This window comes from Clarias gariepinus, chromosome 9 (assembly GCF_024256425.1).
Source record: "Clarias gariepinus isolate MV-2021 ecotype Netherlands chromosome 9, CGAR_prim_01v2, whole genome shotgun sequence".
In the NCBI taxonomy this organism is placed as follows: Eukaryota; Metazoa; Chordata; class Actinopteri; order Siluriformes; family Clariidae; genus Clarias; species Clarias gariepinus.
Window position 1 is genome coordinate 15,227,652 of NC_071108.1, and position 23,020 is coordinate 15,250,671.

General features: G+C 37.6%; 1 protein-coding gene across 6 annotated transcripts; it reads left to right on the plus strand.

Moving 5' to 3' along the window:
• The first annotated feature begins 43 nt into the window (after positions 1-43).
• Positions 44-22,629, plus strand: ahcyl1 (adenosylhomocysteinase-like 1). Of its 6 annotated transcripts, none has more exons than XM_053503747.1 (17): positions 44-368; positions 10,881-10,998; positions 11,839-11,982; positions 12,486-12,586; positions 13,398-13,500; positions 13,788-13,882; positions 14,079-14,185; positions 14,928-15,044; positions 15,542-15,605; positions 15,710-15,798; positions 17,569-17,639; positions 18,485-18,579; positions 19,223-19,321; positions 19,409-19,477; positions 19,577-19,655; positions 19,742-19,862; positions 20,869-22,629. In XM_053503747.1, exons 1-17 carry the CDS (start codon positions 189-191, stop codon positions 20,873-20,875), a joined length of 1,659 nt encoding a protein of 552 aa, XP_053359722.1. In that variant the 5' UTR covers positions 44-188; the 3' UTR covers positions 20,876-22,629. The 6 variants fall into 6 exon arrangements, with proteins under 6 accessions (XP_053359722.1, XP_053359725.1, XP_053359723.1 ...); XM_053503750.1 differs by having other exon boundaries at positions 11,854-11,982; XM_053503752.1 differs by lacking the exon at positions 44-368 and adding an exon at positions 6,620-6,659.
• Positions 22,630-23,020: the final 391 nt, after the last annotated feature.

A 23,020-nucleotide genomic window follows, 5' to 3' on the forward strand; every position in this document is an offset into this window, starting at 1 on the left:
ATCACTAGTTTTGCCTTTCTACCTCGCTTTTTTTTGTCTTTCGCTTGAATCCCTCGAAGTGGTGCAGGGTTCGGTTTAGAGGACATCACGGAAGGTTACTGGATCCGAGTCGGGTAAGCTGCGAAACACCGGCGATCGCCTAAATCTTAGAAAGCGCAATCGGGTTTTAGCGCGATTATTATCCCAGCATGACTGATTCCGTGGTGGACTCGAAGTCGGAGGTGAAGCAGGCCAGTAAAGAATTTAAGGAGAGCGAGAATGTGGCGGAGAAGTACTCGGCGCTGACTGTGAGCAAGAAGAGCGAGCCGAGCGCAGGCGAGCTGCCCGCCGCATTCACTGCGGTCAGCACTCACAAGAGCCTCAAGAAGGTAAGAGATGCTCCACCTCAGCCTGTTATTCCATAAACACTGCGTGTATTCATTCATAACACGCTGCAGGGCCAGGTGAGGTTCTCGGAAACAGCAGCTAAACCTGGAACATCCACGTTATTCATAGACAAGTTACTCACAGTCACTGCAGATCAGCAAGAGCTCACTGAACCATTTCCCACTATATCCACATCTACTATACAACATACAGACCTACAAACGGTGTGAACCAGACATCACCATTCATCTCACAGTGATATTAAGTGTGTATTCTATGATGGATTAGAGAGATTACAGGTTCGATGCAGTATCTTTTTACATTTGTGACAAGTGAGTATCATCAGTCAAGGTGGAAGGCGAAATGATCTGAAATGATTTTCACAGAATTGTTTCATGTTATTCTAATGTAATTACTTTTTAATGATGCCTTACACCGAGAAGTTCCCGAGAATCGACTGCATAAATACTACACATTTACCTCCATAATAAGACTGTGGGCTGTGATGCACATCCTTGGGCTTTGTTTATCAGCAAGGACACTTGTGTGAGTGCACTTGTATTACCACCTTTATTTTTGTAGACCTGTATGCTCTCCATATAGTACAAAAGATATGGATCTTAAAAAAAAAAAAAAAAAAATCACTAAATTTCACACAAACACATATATGATGACATGGTAGCGGTTGAAGTGGTTGACCTCCAGGATGAAGGTTTGATTCCTGGATCGGGTCCGTGTGCGTGGAGATCGCAGGTCCTCCTCATGGTTGGTGGGTTTCCTCTCACATGCAGATTAGATTAATTTGGCGTTCTCAAATTGCCTGTAGTGTGCGTGTGTGCCCAAAGTCTCCTGGGATAGTCACACACAATTACATACACCTCGGGAAAAGAAAAACTTGTATAAACATTTCAATACTAAATGTATTAAAATTCGCTATATATTGATGTATAATAATGTTATGATAATATGATTATTATAGTATAATACATCATACTATTTTTCTTTTCCTGAAGCAGGTATACATTTTCTTTGGCTGACTCTTTCCCTGTGTTTGTTGTTTTTAAAATCAAATAAAAATTTTATTTGTCACATACACAGTCATACACAGTACGATATGCAGTAAAATGCTTCCTCCAGGTACTCCAGTTTCCTCCCAAAACATTAGGTTAACTGGTGTTTCCAAATGGTTTGTAGTGTGTGTGTGTGTGTGTGTGTGTGTGTAAGCATGTGCCCTTCGATAGATTGGCACCCTGTTTATGGTGTACCCCACCTTGTGCCCAAAATTTTCATTAATATGGCTGTCATTTTTAGTCCAGTCCTTGTTTCAGAAAAATGTTTTTTGTTTGTTAAGTCACACAGCAATCTATGAATGCATTTACATTTAGAGCATTTGCCAGACAACACACTTATCCAGAGTGACATTTTTATCTCATTAGACATCTGAGCAGTTGTGGGAAAAGGGCTGTGATCTTCTCCCTATGCTTGGTGGGTTTCTTGCAGGTATTCTGGTCTACAGTCAAAAAGACATGCAGATTAGGCTAATTAGTGTTCCCAAATTGCCGTAGTTTGTAAATAAATGTGTGTGTGTGTGTATGTGTTCCCTGTGATGGATTGGCCCCCCCGTCCAGGGTGTACCCCACTTTGTGCGCTAAATCTCCTGGGATAGGCTTCAGGCCGCTGCGACCCTGAATACAGGATTAAGCTGTATAGACAATGAGTGAGTGAGTGATGAATAAATGAGGGAAACATTGCACATGTTTGAGATGAACTGGAATGCAGACTCTTGTGGCTGATCAAGCACAAATTCTTAAAGTCACTTGTTAAGCCTTAACAGATTTAGCAGAATGGGGACTAAATCTGGAATAAGATGTTTAACAAGCATGTATGCATATGATGGTTATGTGTCCCCAAACATTTGGCCATATACTGCATCCTTTGATCTGTATTTTAATTGATAGAGATAGAAAGAAAGATGCAGCCATATACACAGTAGAAAAATATTACCCTACAGTCATCTCATAAGCATGAAAATTTATGCAACAAGTCCCCAGAAGGTGTGTGTGTGAGCAAGAGTATGTGTGTCCATGCACGAACACACACACGTGTGTGTCTGCGTAGGCGAAGTAACTCCACTTCTCAGCCCACTCACTTCCCAGCTGGTTATACAACAGATCCAACAGCAGATTCCTGCTGCTCCTTAACACTGCAGTCGGTGCCACATGTTTATAGACTGATTGGATTTATGCATATTAATTAAAGATGGTACAAAAAGTCCTCCGAAAAGTGTGACTCATATTACAAATAATGGCTAAACATTAATGAAATAATCAATCGTTACTTTTGTAAAGCGCGTCTCAGAGACACCTAAAGCCTCCTTTTTGTCTTTCCAAAATCGGTAGTGCCCGAATTACTTGGGAACGGGAATGGCAAATATGTGCCATCATGTTCTGGCTTATTCATTGAGTGATTACTTTTTAAAATGGAACTAAAAATGACCATGTCATATAAAAGGGCCATGTTTTTATTTCCAAGTTACAACAGGTTTATCAAATAACACCAAGTCCCAAGACTATCTAGAGCTTCAGGCGAAAACCTTCCTCATCACTGTTCTGAAAATTACAGTGGCCTAAACAAAACATGCACTGTTTCCTTTGCAAGCATTAGACCTGTTCTCTTAAATTACAGGAATTGTGGGAGATCATTTCTGTCTTAGTTTAAACAGTACTGTTGTGATTTGGATGACTTGAACTTCAAAAGGGTGCAGTTTTGGTAACAGAGAGAAAGAGAGAGAGGGAGAGAGAGAGAGATGATCTGAGCTGAGAAATACGACACACAGATTCACATGGGAACATTTTCCCTTGAACTTCTTAGCCTGAGAGCTGGAATAAGGCCATAGCGCAGCTATACCTAATGAGATCTCATCGACCTTGTGTTCTCCTTCTCCTCATTGTTTTACTCAGTTCAGATATTCCAAAATCTGTCTGTTTTCTTGTTCAATTAGGCCTACCCTAACTTAGATATATTAGATTAGATTTAGCTTGTCCATCTCTTCCAGAGCTAATATGGAATGTCTTCTAGCGTAATTACGAGTTTTATTTGGTAACAAGAAAAAAAAGTTCCTAATTTCCTCAAAAATGTTTTAACAGTAAATAATCTCCTTTAGTTTATGGGCTAGATATGGGAAGCAGTGCATCTCTATTGATTATCCCTATTATGCTAGGGGCATTAGGTTTCACTAGCTTTCTTCAAAACATGAGGTTTAGAGGTTTACTGAGCTACTAGTGTTCTATTACATTATAGGGATTCATTTGAGCTTGTTCAGGGCTCATTCAATTAATCCATGGAATGCCAGACCCCCTAAACAAAGAGAAGTCAAATATATTGAGCAGGTGTAAAAGGAAGGATGTGGCTTCTTATTCATTGCATATTTAACAGGGACATTCGAATTATTATAGTTATACTAGGCATACTTAAAAAACACTACCTGGCAGGCAGACTGAGAGATAATCCATATTCATACGTTTGAAAAACAAAGGCTCAGGAACGTTGTATGACACTGAGGTAAGCTAATGGTGCAGGCTGAGAACTTGAGGCTGTCACAAGTTCTGGTAAACATAAAACAAGTCCTGGCTTGCCATAAGGCAGGCAGATACCGAAATAAACATGTATTCTCCTCTTGAAGTTGGTGCATTAAAGGTCACAGGTTAATTTGGGGCCATAGTCGGTTCATAAGTTCATAGTCGGTGAAGCAAGCCAGTGGCCTATGAAATTCAGATGCCAGGAGGTCAGTGACTTCTCACGCACTTGTTAGTCAGGATCCACCATCACTGCTGATGGAACAAAAATCAGCATGTGGCATGGAAATCATCTGTAGAGGAGTAGAAACTGGTAGCTGAGGGAAACCTCTAACCTCTAACCAGCAGCACTCCATATATCTGAGCCAGGAGCGAATCGACTAGTAGCACAGGTTTAGATTTCAAAATGTGGAACTTCAGTAGGGAAAACGGAAAAGATGGAATAGGGGAACCCCAAAGACCAATAGGGGATTGATACCTCTAATAGTGTTTTGGACGACTTTTAGGTTTGATTACAGCACACTTTTGCCATGACTTTGCTTTGACAACCTTAAGCAGCGCATCAGGTCAGAACTCCATGGTGGTTAATTCATCTATGAAAAATATTCTTTATTCTCCCAGAACCACTCTTTTACAATCTGGAATGTTTTTTGTTTTTTTTAAAAAAGCATTGATGTGAAAACCTGGTCATTCAGTACATTCAGGTCATCAGCTGACTTCATTTTTGGGCACTTAATTTTGCTGAACCTAGACCTGACCAATTTAAGCAGCCCCAGATCATAACGCTGTCTCCAGTAGCCTGTACAATGGGTGCTATGCTTGATGAGTCCATCGCTTCATGCTCTTCCATTTTTACTCTGATGCACCCATTGCTCTGGAATATGGTTAATCTGGGCTCATAAACCTCATGTCAATTATAACCAAAATATAATGTACTGAAATAAGTGGAAATTGAAATTAGAATACATATTTGTTATTTTATGGTGCTGTGTACACAAGGTCTTAAGCCATGCAATTACCTGGCATCTGCAACATTGACCAGGATAAAACCCTTACTGTAAATGAGTGAATGATAAACCCTCATTTATTTGCTCAGTAACCGCTTTATCTTGGTCAGCAGTTTCAGAAACAATTCTTGTTTCTGTTTACTGGGTGCAAGATGGAGAGAATTCACCTTGTATGCAACGCCAGTCCATCCCAAGGCACCATATACACACAGTCATTCATACCTAGTAGCGTTTGCATATCCAATCTGCCTATCTGCATGTTTTTAAACAGTGGAAAGAAACCAGAGAACCCATAGGAAGTCCAATACAATGCTACCCATTGCATTATTGTCACCCATGATAAACCTTTAAATATCCATGCAAATATTAAGTGATTATTCAGTAAGTGGTTATGGTTTGAGAATTTCCTAGCGCCTTTGGTCTGCGTCTCTTGGTTGTTTTTAATTAGCTGAACCAGCATCTGTCTTACTGCCATTCATGACAGTTTAATTCAGCTCCTGTTTGCTTTGATGTATTTTAAGACGCAGCCAAGCCTGAATCCCTATGGGAAGATGCACTTATAGTCTAGCATTAATGACACTTATGCGGTGGTGCCTTTTGCAGTCAGTTGCGTAAGAAAATAAAATGCCATGTAGGCCATGGTGTGGATAGTCTATCCAAATCACTTGATTAGACGGATTCATTCGATGTTGTGATTTCAACCCCCGTTAGCACTTGATATCCGAGTATTATTGGGCCGAACCTATACCACAGAACAATAATATGTTTTCATGTGAAGATTTATGTATTTTTATATTCTGTAAACTATTTTGGTATCTACACTGTCCAAATCCAAATCATGGGATTATGGGAAATGGCTCCAGGCCAGGACAGTAGCTTGTATTAACAAGGTCACAGTAACTAAGTTGGGAGTATCTGCTCAGCATGACGCTGGTGCTCTGCAATGCTTAGCTGTCTGTCTTTACACCTTGGAGCCTGGGAATTTAAAACAAGACCACAGTGAGTCAGTCCTGATTTAAAAAAAAACAAAACAAAGTGCTTTCTGCGTGTGTGTCTCTGTGTGTGTGTTTGTTTGTGTGTGTGTGTGTGTGTGTGTGTGTGTGTTTGTGTGTGTGTGTGAGAGAGAGTGACTCAAATGAAATGCTTTGCAAGCCACAAGGTTTATTTCTACTTGATTCCTTTTTTATTAGCTTTTTGGCAGGAGGGACTCAAGGTGTAGTCTTGTAGCCCATAAGAACCCTTGGTGAAACAAACCCTTTAAATTTCCTGGAAAGTTCCTTATTTACTGCCTAAGTGACATCTAATGAATGTCCTGGTGCAGTCATGTGACAATCTTTGAATTTGTGTACCTGTGACTGCCACAAACTGACATACCTAGAATTTGCATAGTGGAAGTGGACCAGAGTGCAGAGTGGGGAGGGGTGGGGCGGGTGGTATTCGGGGTAGGGGTTGGTTATGGGATGGGAGGTGGGGGGTGCTACAGGGTGGAAGGTGAATCGAGGCAGGTGTTTTAGGAGTAGTATCTACTTACCCCTAAATTCCCACAAATGCTATTTGGTGATGAGGATCCTTGTCCATCCTCAGGAACTCCCCCCCCCCCCCTCCCCCCGTGGGAATGTCGTATTTATATACAATGGTAAGACTATACTCGGAGTCAGTACAGGAGTTAGACCTAGTGGCAGGGAAGATGGCTGACTGTGACCAAACACAGGTATGTGTCCATATCTTGTGCCGCATCTGTACAAAAAAAAAATGTTACTAGTTATTTAAGATTTAGGCACTCATAATAAATTATTAGAAATTTTGATCCCACTACTTGTTTAAGACCTTGATTAAGGCAGGACTCGGTGAATCAGCTGAGCCTAATTAGATTTTCAGTTTCCTTAAAATTACTTTTTCGACAGAGTTTTACAGTTCCTTGCTCAGGATGTTTTGTGGCAGATTGGATTAACACTCAATAATAGTTCATTTACCAGTTGCCTGTTCCTTGCCAACTACCAGTGTTGTCTTAAGCTATTGTCTAAACCTAAACTTAATTAATAAAGCTTAACAGATTTCCCCAAATAAACATTTTTGTAACTTGATGACATTAATATGATCATATTTTCTTCATCGGTTTGTTATTCTTTACTTTAAGTACTGGAACATCTGACTTCTACCTGCAGGGAAAAAATCCATAGAAAAACTAGGAGCCTTGAGCCTTGATGTTGTGTCAACTTTGCACTGCAGTTTTGACTCACAACAGTTCTCTAGATTTCGCATGTTTTTACCCTAAAGCCTGAATCCAACATGGAATTAATACATTAAAATTTTCACACATTTATTTATATTTTACTAATATTGTAGTCTGCAGTATTTTCATTTCCTCCTCCTCCCTGGGAAGCTAAAGGTTTACCTTTATTTGTTCATGGCACGTAGATTTCACGTATCTCGTAATGATTCTGAAGCCTTTCATCTCAACCCTTTGTCTGAACATTTATTCAGGACTGTCTACAATTTGTTTCTAGTAGAGATACCACATTAGATTAGATATGGACAGTCAGTTCATGAAAACTGCATACACTCATATTGAATTTCAGCAGGTCAAGTATGGTCACGGAAATCCAGCATAACTGTGTAAAAAGAAAAATACTCAACAGGGTTGTGTTAATGCTGGTCACCACAAATACCACAAATGTGATATGTGGTTAATGTCATAATCGATTTTTTTTCCCTTTTCTTTTAGGATGTTATGTTATGTTATAGACACATGATATCAAGATGATAATGTCTCACTTTCAAGTCATAGCTGCTTTTTTCTTTTAATCAGACATTCGTTAATGATTTCTAACACTTTGGAAATGTGGCTGGGGTTAAATTTTTCATCATCATATCAATCATTCATCAGTAACCACTTCATTCTGGGCAGGGTTGAAGTAGTAAAAAAACAGAAGTACAGTAGTAGAACCCATAAGAAACCCACATGGAGAAAATGTGAAACACACAGCACAAACTGTAACCCAAGCTCAGGACCCTAGGAGCTCTCGAAATCTACCATCCTGATCAACTTTCTGTTAAGGAAGTCACATGTGGACAAAAAAAGGTAAAAAAGACTGTTCAGACCTGTGGTCAAGATCCTTGCAATAAACAGTTGAGTAAATGTGAATAAACTGGTCAATGCACTGTTTGAGATGAATGCTTCAGAATTAGCTAGCATGCTGAGAATATTGACTGATTATTTTAGAGTGGCTCAGTGCTAGGCTTCATTCTTGCCATGGAAGGCCTGCATTTGAATCCTAGCCAATGCCCATGGTGTAAAAACTGTGCAAAGTTATATGCGGAACAAGCAACAACCATGTAATGATACTGTAATTACCCGGTGTGGTCCAGTGGCATGCATTTAAAATTCTAATAAGGCTTAAATAATTTTCAGTACTTTGTGAGCATCATTTTGCAGTTTTCTGCTTAGCCTCTCTCAACAGTATATAAGTGGTTTTAGTTACTTGCTTTTCAGGTTAACTTTTTTGACCTGGAAAGAAATAGCTAAACAAGTTAACTTCATTATATTTTCACTTACTGTATGAATTGCTCCCATTCATATGTTCTATGAAGTGACTTTGTGTACTAGCTAGAGCAGAAGGCAATCAGGAGCTGCTAGTCTAGTAAATCTGAAGATTCTGAAAAGCAGTCTTTTCCAGCTTTGCCACACTCCACACGCTCATGGTCATCAGGTGTCATCATCGTGAAGAGATTGGAAACAGTGGCTTATTCAGTGCTGATGCCAGGTTTCCCATCTGCTTGTGGTTACTTATGGTGAAACTCTATTTAGCTGCACGGGGGCATTTCATAACTAGCTTTTTTTTATAGCGCTAGACCAGGGAGAACTTGCACTCTCAAGAAAATTATTTGTACATCCTTTAAATGTTTAAATATATACTGTAGGCCTGAAGCTAATTTGGCTAACTTTGCTGAATAATAACACATAGATCTATACGCAGCCTAATGTTCTTTAGTCAACAGCGCATTTAGCCATTACATTTGAATGACGTATTTATATGTTGAAGACGTATGGACTCGAGCTTTCTGCACCATCCTAGGATTCCTGTTTTTTTCTTAATGGTGACAAAAAAAAAAAAAAGTTTTTAGCAGCCATTTTGAATCCTTAGCTTTCATTGGGTAGAGTGATGTATGGCGTTTACATAGATCTGCCCTCTGGAGGTCCTAGAGAATTGTGTTTCAGTTGCGGAAATGACTTAGTCAGGAGTGACCCATCTCTCTCTCTCTCTCTCTCTCTCTCTCTCTCTCTTCTGCATCTCATACTTCTGCTTTAACCTCTGGTATTTTCAGCTATGTGGACATCTGTTCACTTCTCTGTCAAATTACAAGAGTTCCTTAATTTTATCTTGCTTTTTCGAAAATGATGTTTCATGTCCTCTTTTAACATAGATTGCTGATAATGTTCTGCTTGCTCGAGTTGTAGAAAAAAGCATGTGTTCACTATGTTCAGGTGCCCTCTGGATTCTCTACTTTTATATCTTTCAATGCAAAACAATCTAACCAAAAGCAAAAGAATTGTCACACGGCAAGAAGGTTTATCATAAACTACCAAAAACTCTGAGATTTATTTACATAGCAAAGCGAAATATTGTTCAAAAAATGCGTTAAATTGCAAACCAAAGCAAAAGTCGATATTAGCAAAAATATCAACCATTTTTAACTAGCAGTGACACTAGTTAGTTGGTTGGATTTTAGATCTAGCTGAGATCTAGAGATCTTTAGTTGCAGCTTGAAAATAAATTAAATGCTTTTTAGGTAATAAATATTGGCAAACATCAATGTAATTAAATAATTTGTTCCATTATTTGCTGTTAGCCTAGATGAATAGATTTGCAATAGTGTCTATTAAACCCAATAAATAAACCCAATGTAATTTATTTGATTGAGTCATGCAGCCATAATTGGCCTTAATTGGCTTGCCATTGGAGAATGTGAAGCTGATGTCATGCCGTTTTGAATATTGGGTCATAATGTGCTCTATGTTGTGAGAATCCCAATACCTTTTTTTGTCATGCATCAAGATTTGCCATAGTGTCTCTTGTCATTATTCTGAGAGGAAGAAATTTTCACCCTATTTTTGTCTATGACTCAAATCTCCATATGACTAATAATCACCTGTCCAAAAATCAGGTAGTGCATTGCGGTCTGTAATCAAGTCTTGGGCTGCCAAGTCATATGGATCTGTAAAGACTCATTTCTTTTTTTTATCTTTCCTCTCCTCTATCTCTTTCATTCTCCATCATATTTGAATGATTTATAATGATTTTTTGAAGTCACAACCAATCAACAAGCATACAGGCAACCATAGTAGCAGACGCAGGTTAACCGATTGAGTATTTTACAACATGGTTCCTTGTCCTAACATGCAACATGCCACATATCTTCACCGGCTCTATTGTTAGGGTTTGGTGTCTGAAGTCTGCATCTATAAATGAACTGATTGTTGTAAGCAAAAAGAGATATGTTAAACCAGGAAGTTACCACTGTACTGTGGTTACTTTTGCAACTGACTTGACTTGAAAAGGCCTACAGAGTACAGGTAGAGCAATAGACAAGTGTCTCAGCATTATGTAATCAGTGTTATGGTTCAGGACTGGAAGTTCAGTGCACACTTTCAAACATTTATATGAGCTGGTAGAACTAGTACAGGTAACCCCATAATAACTATATTTTGCACTTTTGCCTCATAACACAGTGCAAGTCATTATAATACATGGAACAGGTGACACTCGGGTTAAAGAATGTAAAGCTCATGTATTCACCACTGTATAGCAAACTATACTGGGAGTTTCACTCAGCTGCTGTCAATAAATAACTCTAATAATTACCCTTTCGTCACTTGTTAATAGCATCATTTGACCACTGATTAACTCTGCAATGCCTTTTGACCCTACAGCAGATTCAGTTCGCCAATCAAGAAGATAAGCAGGAGTTCAGCAAGTTCCCAACTAAGACGGGCCGCCGCTCGCTGTCCAGATCCATCTCCCAGTCCTCCACGGACAGCTACAGCTCTGGTCTCAACACATTCTCATCTCTTACAGCAAATTAACTGCCACTGAATTAAACAGAACTGTAGATCCCAATCCAGAATCTATACACTATTTATAGTTTCGCTCTATCCAAGCACCTGATTACGAGCTTTCCTAGTTCTGTTTATGTATGGAGGAGGAAAGATGTGAGGTTACTAAAATAAATGAGAGAAAACTACTGCTGGAGCTAGAATTGCTCCAAGGGCACCTTTTAATGCTCTGATTTGAGCTTCCTTCCTGGCACTGCTTATCTGTAGAGTTATTTTTGTATTCCAAGTTGGCATACGCCAACAATTCTGATCAAATTAAATGTATGCTTGGTTAAATAAATTGCTTTTGCTCAGGTTTTTTGGATAAAGCAAAAATCATGGCCCTGGGAAGGTCTCCATGACAACTGGATTGGGAACAGTGACGTAGCTATGTAGAATATAATGACATATATGTAAGACAAATCTTTATGCTTGGATTATCTGTATAATATTTTCAAATGAGAAGTTGATATTAAAGCATTCACTGGTATACTGTGGCTGAATTAGTAATGCAATTTTAGTGACTAACAACAATGCATTTGTTTTAATAAAATTTTATATATATGAGGTTTTAACAAAACCTATGAAGCAGATGCTTGAATATTATTACTTGTTTGATTGTTTGATTTTGTGTTTACATGTGAAAAGAGGAAATATTTTAATTTGCTTGCTTCAGTGCACGTTCAACTTTATCTATCTGTCTATCTATCTGTCTATCTATCTATCTGTCTGTCTGTCTGAGCAAAATGTGCTGCTGTGTCTGCTGAAGTTCTGTTGTTGTGTGCTGATCTCATAGCTGCTTCATACACAGACAGCTCAGATGATGAGACATCTCCTCGAGAGAAGACTCAGGTCAACTCTAAAGGTAGCAGTGACTTCTGTGTCAAGAACATAAAACAGGCTGAGTTTGGCCGTAGGGAGATCGAGATTGCAGAGCAAGGTGAGACTGTCCCTTGCATCTTACTCAATCCTTAAGGTCCTTGAAAAGTGCACTGCATACATAACACACATGCTATATGGTATTCAAGGTACGATATTGTAACAGTATTTATGTTTTGATTGTTAATATCTCTGAATTTGTTCTGTAGGAAAAGTTTGAATTACATCAAATGTAAGGATAACATCTTGTCAATGTCTTGTTAGAATAGTTAAAGATGGATGCTTATATCATGTTTCATTCCTGTACTGAGCATCAGTGCTTAGACCTAGTAATTAGTTGGAAAATACAGTGCGGTTTTGAAAAGCTGAGAAATTCTGATGCATGTGTTTATAACATGAAAGCCCAAATAAGGCACAATTTTAAAGACAGAGTACACTTCAGCACAACTCAAAGCTTTTTTTTTTCAATGCATAACTCATCTTTAGCCAACATCCAGGACATAACTTGCAGTCTGATCCACTGGCTCAACATTAAACCCAGCGTTCTGTTCTCGTTTTCCTCAGATATGTCTGCTCTGATCTCATTGAGAAAGAGGGCTCAAGGAGAGAAGCCTCTCGCCGGGGCCAAAGTGGTCGGCTGCACCCACATCACTGCACAGACAGCAGTACGTTCTGCTCTGCTGCTTCTGCAGAGTCGCTTTCAGTTTAACTTCTCCATTCAAATTTTAAAGGACGTTGTCTATTTTCAGAGTTGAGGAAGCAATATTGTAAGGATTTAAACTTTGCCTAATGCTGTGATTTTCAACACGACTTTCTTGTTGAAAATGCAAACAATTATATAAAATTCTACAGTCAGTTTTTATATATACATTTGAAACTATGTACATGCTTAGTACAGGGTACAACATACAACGTACATTAGTTTTTTACATTTTTAAACCATACTTCATAAAGCGCAGCTAACGTCAATTAACTTTAAAGCAAGAAGAATCCAAAATAGTTTTGAAAGATATTTATTTAGGTAGATTTGCTGATATGAAATGCTATTTGTTAAAATAAGATAAAGCCCCAGCTTTATTTTAAAGCTAATATCATAACTACACAGATCATCACTTTCCAGGCAGGGACATAATTCAAAAGGCTTTAGTTGATGATGCCATTAGTGCAGTGCAAATAAAATTGCAGCACAAAAGATGGTCGAGACTATTAAAAAAAGTTAAAAGTGGTCCACGTTCTGGAAGACCTGCAACAAGCAGAAAAAAAGAGAATGTTAAACTTGTACAGGTTCCAATCAACAACGATTGGTAACTGCCAGTGCGATAACTAGTAAGATAATTAAGGGTTTAGTACATGTAATTCAGTCATTACGTGGCTGGATACTTTCCATACAGACCTGGTATGTCATTTACCTAGCTTTTTTTTTTAATTTTTTTTATTTGCCTTCTTTTTCCAACATCTTTGATGTGCATTGTTTAGGTCCTCATTGAGACATTGGTGGCTTTGGGTGCTCAGTGTCGTTGGGCTGCGTGTAACATCTACTCCACTCAGAATGAGGTGGCTGCTGCCCTGGCAGAAATGGGTAAGGCCCAGAACCTGCAGTATAGCTTTTTTTCATTTTTCTTGATTTTAGTTCAGTATTAAGATGTCTAAAGCAAAACTTCAGTTTGACCACCACTTCAGCAAAAGCTTTCCTTCTACTATACCCATACATCCATTTAAGTATCTGTGGAATGTATTTAATAGCCTGAGCTATGTGATACTTACTGCAGAGTTGGATACCGAAACATATACAGTATGTATAATAAGGTTGTTGTGTAGCCAACCTCATACGCTTGATTGAACCTGTTTAACGATACCTCTTTATAGGAGTGGCTGTTTTTGCTTGGAAAGGAGAGTCCGAGGATGATTTCTGGTGGTGTATTGATCGCTGTGTAAACACCGAAGGCTGGCAGGCAAACATGGTACACAGTTCTCTTACTTTGACCAGTGAGATATTTTTATTTTAATGTGCTGAATGCTTTTTTATTAAGCTTTATAGATTTCAAGTACAGGTGACTATTGAATGCATCTAGTGATAGTTTGTAGTGATATAGTGATAGCCTCGAACACTGAATGCTGATAATTGACTGATTGCATGAATTGGTGTTGTGCTGACAGATCTTGGATGATGGTGGTGACCTCACACACTGGGTATATAAAAAGTACCCCAGCGTCTTTAAGAAGATCCAAGGCATTGTGGAGGAGAGCGTTACTGGAGTTCATAGGTGAACAGTTACTCCACAGTAAAATGTGTGGCGGCCCGAAAAAAATATTTTTGACAATTTCGACATTTTCAGAACTATATGATATATAGTTATATATAGTTTATAACTGTGCAATATATGGTTTTATATAGCACTATACATTGATCAGTCATAACACTAACACCACCACCAGTTTAATTGAATAACACTGATTATCAGTTATATACTAGTAAACTGGCAGCAGGATGACGGACACCCAAGGCCCATTTACGGCTGCAGTAAAAACTGCACAAAAAAAAACAAAAAAAAACAATCCTTGCCATGACAGAAAGATATCAGAACACCCAGCGTATCACATCCCGCTGTGTATGGGGCTTAGCAGGCAAAGAGTTTAAGGTTGTGGACTCGGTCTCTAAATTCCCCAGATCTTAATCCATGATGCAGAGAAGAAACAAGCCCAGTCCAGGGAGTCCCCACCCCGAAACCCACAGCACCCTAAGGATCCGATACTAACTTCCCGTTGCCAGACACCACAACACACCCGTAGATCCGTGGAGGCACATCCCCGAAGGGCCAGAGCTGCCTGAACCTAGGTGGTTTTAATGTTAATGGTTTTAAAGTGCCTAAATGCCAGATTGGTGTAAATAGTTCTGAAAATGATAGGCTTACTCAAACTGAAATATGATTCTCCTTTAAATGTCTCTCGATCACATGTTATGAAAATATATTCACCATTTTTGATATTTTCTATTCATGTTTTCAGACTCTACCAACTCTCTAAAGCTGGAAAACTGTGTGTCCCTGCCATGAATGTCAATGACTCTGTCACTAAGCAGAAGTTTGACAACCTTTACTGCTGCAGGGAGTCCATCTTGGATGGGTGAGATTTTTGAAGGTTAATTTACTAGTTTAAATTAGATTACTAGTTGTTAAATTCATGGGCTTACGTGCCCTCAGACACCACTGCACTCTATTATTACCCACAGTGCACCTAAATCCAATGAGCAACCAATTCACACTACATGTATACTACAGTGCTTAGTAGTTTATCTTAGCTTAAAATCTTTTTTGGTCAAGATTTATACTGCAGTGACCAATGTCATAGGCAAATTCAAAATGACCACCAAAGTCAAATGTCTCTTTTGATAAGGGTTGCTAGGTAATTTGCAATGTTCAAATTGTTTATCTAATGAGGTCATGCTGATGATGCATTTCCGCAGTACTCACTAGTCAGAGTTAATTATATTTTTTAATAGTAAATGAGTGAGGGAGCGATTTTTGGCACAGCATCAATGTGTCCTTTCTTAACTGTCACACTGTTGTCTTTCTGCACTGGCAGCACATCACCCTTAACACCCTTTTTCTCTCCATTTGTAGTCTTAAGAGAACCACAGATGTGATGTTCGGAGGGAAGCAGGTGGTGGTTTGTGGTTATGGAGAGGTGAGTTCATTTCATAAGAAGAGTTGCAAAGTCCTTGTTTGACCTTTCGATATCTTTATATCACATTTGCAGTGTTTGAATATGCAATAATGTTTCCTGTGTAGGTGGGAAAGGGTTGCTGCTCTGCTCTGAAAGCTTTGGGAGCCATTGTTTGTGTAACTGAGATTGACCCTATTTGTGCCCTCCAGGCCTGGTGAGCTATTCTGTCTATTTTGGCGTTAAAAACCCCTGCACAAAGTGGATGCAACTTAGGAGTTTATTATTTATAGTAAAATATGAGGTTTACCTGTCTCTTATGGTATAATAATGGAAACCAGGGACAAAAGTCTTGCTTTTGTCATACTCTAGCAACTGTAATATTACTTATCTGCCTAAGGGAAAAATTATAAAAAGGCAATAGTTGCAACCATGTAGATGACAGAAGTGTGTAAAATAGCTACTGAATATAATAGCAGTATGAGTAGCGAATTACATTGTGTGATAAAATAAAAACTCAGTTTTCACTTGATTGATGCATTCAGCATTATAAAAAAACAGTAACTAAAACATTATGCATGCTATGTATTTAAAGGTAATAAAATCAAACAAGGCTAAGCCTCCAATAGTGTACTTCACAAGGGGTGGGGGGTTGGGGTTCTCTAGTGGCTGGGGCTTTTTGCATTCTACTGTTAGATAGTTTTGATGTCAGAGGTATGTACTGTAACTTTCTGTAGGCCCATGTGTGTTTTTGTATCCTGCGTTCCCCACCAGGTGATGCACCAAAACACTTTGAGTTAGACGGAAGTGGTTTGACGGAATCTTCTAGCTCCTGCTTACTGCTGAACCTAATTATTGCTGTTTTTCTTGAGCTGCTATGGTAGAACCTTAGTAGGGTAGTGTAGTAGCTTGTTTTTTGAATGCATCTTGTACTAAATTATACAAAAGTTCATATTGTTATTTCTTCAAAATGTCTAAATGCATTACTGTAAACTACGTGGTATGCTGTTATGTTTATGCAAAGCAATACAGATCTAAAAGGTTTATACACCCCTGGTAAAATTGCATGTACAAAATAAACCAAAATAAATCATGACAGACAAAAGATTTATGCAAAAAAAAAAAAAAAAAAAAACATTTAAAGAAGAGGTCAGTAACCTTGCTGGATTATTTTGCACACCCTTTTGTAACTGCACAGTACACAGAATTAACCAATCAAATAAGTGTAAAAAAATAGTTATCTCTTATTTTTTAGGAATGAATAATTAATTACTCCAAAATAAAGATTTTAAAAGGGTTTTTTAAGAATTTTTTGGACTGCTGAAGTCGTTGTCAAATGGCGTTAATTAGGAGAGGCACAAAAGGATTAGATTTACCAGGGAACATTAGATTTATCAGGGAACACTATGAAGGCCATCACTGACAAGTGGAAAATGTGGAGTGCAAGAGACCTAGTGCAACAAAAAAGGAATATCTGACAAGTACTAATCACTTTTATTTGGTATGGTGGCTAACAAAATGAAAAAAAAGGAAGGAAGATAATGATCCAAAGTTACAATGCAAATCATGAAAGGAATGATTTCAGAGGACAAGGATGAAAAGTTTTGGAACGGGTCAGTTAGACCCGGTATCTAAATCTTATTCAAATAGGAACCCTTTACAATTTAAGAGCCCTGTGACATTTTGCCAAATGGTAGGTTTTCCCCTAAATGATTTGGATTTTTTTCTGCTTTAATTTGTTCGGTTGTTATATCTGACAGGATTTATCTTGGTTTCATTTTTTTTTCTTTACAAAACTTTCTGCTTTAACAAGCATTTGTATACTTTTTCTATTCAATGAAGTTTATCATAAATATAAGTAAATTGTATTTTTGGATTTTTTGGAAAAAAATGTTTTTTTCCCTTCTTAGATAAGAAATATGAATATCTGTCATGAATAACTACCCTTATATAAATACAGTATATCTAACATGATGTTTCCCTACAGCATGGATGGCTTTAAAGTTGTCAAGCTGAATGAAGTTGTGCGTCAAATGGACATGGTGATCACGTGCACAGGTAATCAACAGCTTGTGTGTTTTTCCATGTTGCTCCCCTGCAACGTTCAGTGCAGTCCTCTCTTGTGATTTGCACCTTTAATCAGAGCTCAATCACAGCACTCAACATCGTTGTTTCCAGCCTTTTAAGAGTGCCTGCTGACTGCAGTGTTTGTTTGAATTGTCTGGGGTAAAGTAGTGTTTGTACTTTACTTTGTAATGTCATGAGCTTCGGAAAGGTGAAGAAAGAGTGAGTGCCGTTTGGACTTGGAGAATATTTGCTTTAAATGTGTAGGCTGCATGAGACAGGAAGCAGTTTATGTTCATAATATAGTGTGCACTTCCATGTGTCACCTGATCAAGAAATCTTAATGTCCTTAATCACAGCTGAAATTGACACAATAATTCATTGTTTTTAAGTAACCAATGGTTTAAAAAAATGCTGCTAATGTAAGTTAGTGTTCCACTGTTTTGATCACATTTGTGCCCTCATCTCCAAGAAGCGCCACTATTTGATTAGTGGTCAAAAGTGGGAACTGCAACAAAGGAAAGTGCTAATGTAAGCTCACTGGGGCATTAATTATGCTGCCCTATGTTCCTGGAAGAGTCACAGACAGACAAACAGAGAGACAGCTGCTGACATGGTTGCAATTTTTAAGCCAGATTGGTCTAGTTTGAAAATACATCCACCAGGATCTTGTTGATAAGCACTTTTTTTTTTATAGCATCTCAGCTTAATTTAGTTTGAGACTATATTGTTATTAATGTTACCGTCACTGTTGCTTGTATTTACATGTAGAAAGTACAGTATTACAGATTTGTTTCCTCAGCGAAGTTAATGAAAGGTGATAACATTCGTTTCTGCAGGAAATAAAAACGTGGTAACCCGAGAGCAGCTGGATCGCATGAAGAACGGCTGCATTGTGTGTAATATGGGGCACTCGAACACAGAGATTGATGTGGTGAGTTAAAGTGAAGCTGTTATATCACATTAGCAACCTACACCCATCCACATGTCTTTTTGTACTTTTCATATCGGGTATAAAAACAAATCCACCCTATGTCTGTTGTTTTTGCCTGAGTAATTCAGAACAATATGCAACAAGGCTCTTCCCAAGATAATCCTGTTGTTCATAGTGTGTGGGTGAAATATGCCTCAAGAGCTAAGTAAGTGTGAGAATGTGGGACTTTAGTTCAACAGTCTGAAAGCCTCTTATCTGGTTGTTTTTCGGTTCAACATTATAATAAGATGTATGTGTGCTTGTGTTATTACTTGTACCACATGTACATTTTTATTCGAGGCTTTGTGTTATACAAAAAGTATATATAAAAAAAAGTTGCTGATGCGTGAGTATTTGTGTGTCAGCGGGCACACAAAGCTTTGCTTTTAGAATAACAAAACCAAATGTACACAAAAAAAGCTTTCGGGGAGAGAGGGTAATGTTGGGGTTAGACTTAGTTTTGAACGATGCTTTAATTATCCGCATTAACAGTGCAAATGAAAGATCTTCCCAGGGATAGACAAATGTGTGTATATGTGTGTGTGTGTGTATGTGTGCGTGTGCGTGTGTGTGTGTGTGACTTGCTGATGTTGTCTATGTTCAGGCAAGTCTCAGGACACCAGAGTTGACGTGGGAGAGAGTGCGCTCTCAGGTAGACCATGTCATCTGGCCTGATGGGAAACGGGTCATCCTGCTGGCAGAGGTGCTTCATCATTTCTCTATTTTCGTTCTGCAATGTACCGGAAATGTCAAGAAATGAAAGTAATGGCTTATTATATTCTGTTTTCAGGGGCGGCTTTTGAACTTGAGCTGTTCCACCGTGCCCTCGTTTGTGCTTTCCATCACAGCCACAACGCAGGTTTCAAACTGCCATTTTAAAAATGTTATTATAGTAGCAGCACAAAGCAATTACAGGACTAATACAGTATTTCTTAAATGATATTTATGTGTGTTTTAGGCTCTTGCATTAATAGAGCTGTACAATGCACCAGAGGGCCGCTACAGACAGGATGTTTACCTGCTGCCCAAGAAGATGGGTAAAAAAATTACCCTTGCTATAATAGAAAATAAAATAAAAAACTGTGACACAAATATGAAATAATGATGTGTCTGTGTGTTTCAGATGAATATGTGGCTAGTTTGCATCTGCCTAACTTTGATGCTCACCTTACGGAATTGTCAGATGAACAGGCCAAGTATATGGGCCTTAACAAGAATGGACCTTTTAAGCCAAACTACTACAGGTAACAGCATTAATCTCCGAATCCGATTAAGTTTAACATACTTACTGATGTTTACATTTTTGGTATAATTACTATAACTAAAATGTAATATTTGTCTGCCCCTACTGTATTTGAAAAAGTTTTCTTTAATTATCCATAAAGTAAAACAGGAAGAATCAAGTACAATTTCTAGTTACTGTTACATAAAAGGCGGTTTGGTGGTATAGGGGTTAGCACTGTGGTCTCGCACCTCCAGGGTCAAAGGTTTGCTTCCCGCCTCCGGTGCTTGTGTGCCTCGTGACAGATTGGTGTACCCTGCCTCGTGCCCAAAGTCAACGAGGTCTTCCCATGATCCTGTACAGGATAAACAGCATAGAGAATTAATTAATAAATTAACTACATAAAAATCAGTTCAAGTGCAATCTTGCTCAAAATGTTTGGATAAGCAACTAAAATCTCAATGCAAACCTCTAATAATTAATTAGTAAAGTAGTTAGTATGTGTTTTATAGTAGTGTGTATAGTGTGTTTTATCATTACCATTTTGATGAGTGCCATAGATCATGAATAGTTAAGAAACATCAGTTTAGAATTTCTCGTACTGTGAATATGTGATATAAACTTCCATCTGATCTGCTGGCACTAGCCTGATTGTTTTTGGTCCAATGAACCATCTTTAGCATTTATTTATTGGGTGAAACGAGCCACAGCAGAAGATCTACTACAGAAACTGGGAGGCTTCATGTTTAGAAAATAAAGTAGCTGTTACAGTTTTCATCATGCATTTATCAACTCTGGAACAGGATTTTTTTTAAGGTTAACTTCAAGGTTTAAAGAAATATAAGGCAGGATGAGCATCTAGACCTGCCTAATATAACTTTAAAGTTTTGTATTTATTATATCAGAAGAAAAAGTAGGTTAAATCACATACAGCATAATACAAAGTGATAATAATAATAATAATATTATTATTAATAATAATAATAATAATAATAATAATAATAATAATAATGTCTTTACATTTGCAGATATTAGTTTGTACGAGTGACAAAGACCTTCATCTGGGATGAAGAGACCTGCATTATTCAACGAGCCAAGAGATTTATTTTCTATTTACTGTCCATTTCTAAAAGAAAAACGAAACCTTGATTTTAAGTGAATGTTATTATACTGTCCTTAGACATCCAATAATTGATTGTCATACCTATAGCTATACCCATAATTATAGTCTTCTAGCACTTCATTAGAGTAACTTATTCTGTATTGATTTGTTATATTTAAATCATATTATAAGAGGACCATGTCTTTTAAACTGTGCCATGTATGGGTGGTGGTGAAGAGATCTTGGGAACATGTTCCGGGACAATAATCCTATTTTTCACTTTGTTGTCATTTTAGTTCTTATATTATATGTGTTGTGTGCATAATCCTTATGCTAATGAAAAACCAAAAACAAAAAAGTCCACACACTGAATTGTGAACCAATAATTATCTCATAATTATTACTCATCCCCCTGACAAAACACATTTTGTGGATCAAATCATTAATAATAATAAATTTTTGGGGGTAGGATTTTTTTTTTTTAAATAAATGCTTTTCTAGCACTTTTATCATTGTAATATGCAAACCATTTTTTTTCTAAATAATATTTTTAAAAACATACATAAGAGTCCTATAGAATTATTTCAGGCCTACTTTGTCTTTGCTATACAGTACTGTGCAAAAGTTTTATGCACTCTGTGTTTTTATTATGAACTTCATTATAGATATTACTTTATTACTGAGTGAGTACGAAATCAATCTGATTTTCAAATATCATTACTCAACCACAAAATTAAAAGTAACAAAAAATATTTGTATGTCTGAAAAAAGCAGCATATTATATGAGCGACCACTTTTTTGACAAAGAAGAAAAAAAGAAGGCTGCTAAGTTTTAAATACAAAAGGAAGCAGGTGCAACAGCCAAAGTCCTCAGAAAAGCTGTGCATGGTACTTAGTAAAAATTAGTGGCCAATTTCCTCAAAAAACTGCACAAATTGTATGTGACACTCAAGGGTCTTCAAAGTGTTGTCACACAAAATACTGACTTTGTTTCATTAATTACTGTTTATATATATATATATATATATATATATATATATATATATATATCAAATTATAAAATTAATTTTTTGAAGGCCTTTCTGCTCTACAGTCTTTATTTGCATGTACGTAAAACTTTGGCGCAGTACTGTATGTTTATTACTCCCAAGGGCTAGAATGCTTAGATGCTGGATACACACTTATAAACACTGGGAGTATTAGAACAATACACAGCCTGCATGACATTTATACGGCCTCCTCCAACATTATTTAAATAATATTTTGTGGCCTTTAGCAAAATTTTTGTTTTCTAATTATAATTACTAGTTCAGCAAGTTCATTACTATCCAGTAATAGTAATGACAATTATTAATTATCATTATTAATAGTAACGATAATTACTGTTAGTAATTAGACTTATCTCAGCCAAGCACTTTTGCACCAGGCAATTATGCTAATTTTTGCTACCTAAATTTTAAGTAATTTTTGCAGGCAAACATTAGTGACATCTTAGTGTCTAAATATACACACACTTACAAAACAATATAAAAAATCAGTGAAATGATCTTAAACAAATACTATCACTGTGATTGGGTAGGCCTGCACATTTAACTACCAGTTCTAACTTGTTAATGTGTTTTTCTTTTATTAAATAACATTCCCTGCCTTGTTTATCATTAAATGTTTGTTCTGTTCCAAATCTGAAGCTGTCATTTCTGGTCTTTATTTACTTTCTATTCACTGTCATTCATTTAATGTACTCCATGTGACAGTGAAGGGGTTACATTGTTTTTTGCCACTTGGCATCAAATTATAAACTATGACCCTATAGCACTAGGATACAAAAAAAGAAGAAAGAAAGTACAAAACAGCGCAGTGGAATGATTGCTGTTTTGAACATGCTGAGAAGCATTAATGTGCCTCCAGCAGCTGCTGTTGCTTATGGGCTCATTAGAGGCTGAAGAGGGAGGAAAAACATCCTGATCCTTATCTGAGTGGAAAAGACTGACCACAACATGATGATTCATTTTGTGGTGGACGACGAAGAACAAGAACAATGCCAGCCTGCAGAAACGTAAAGGGAACTCCAACCTCTC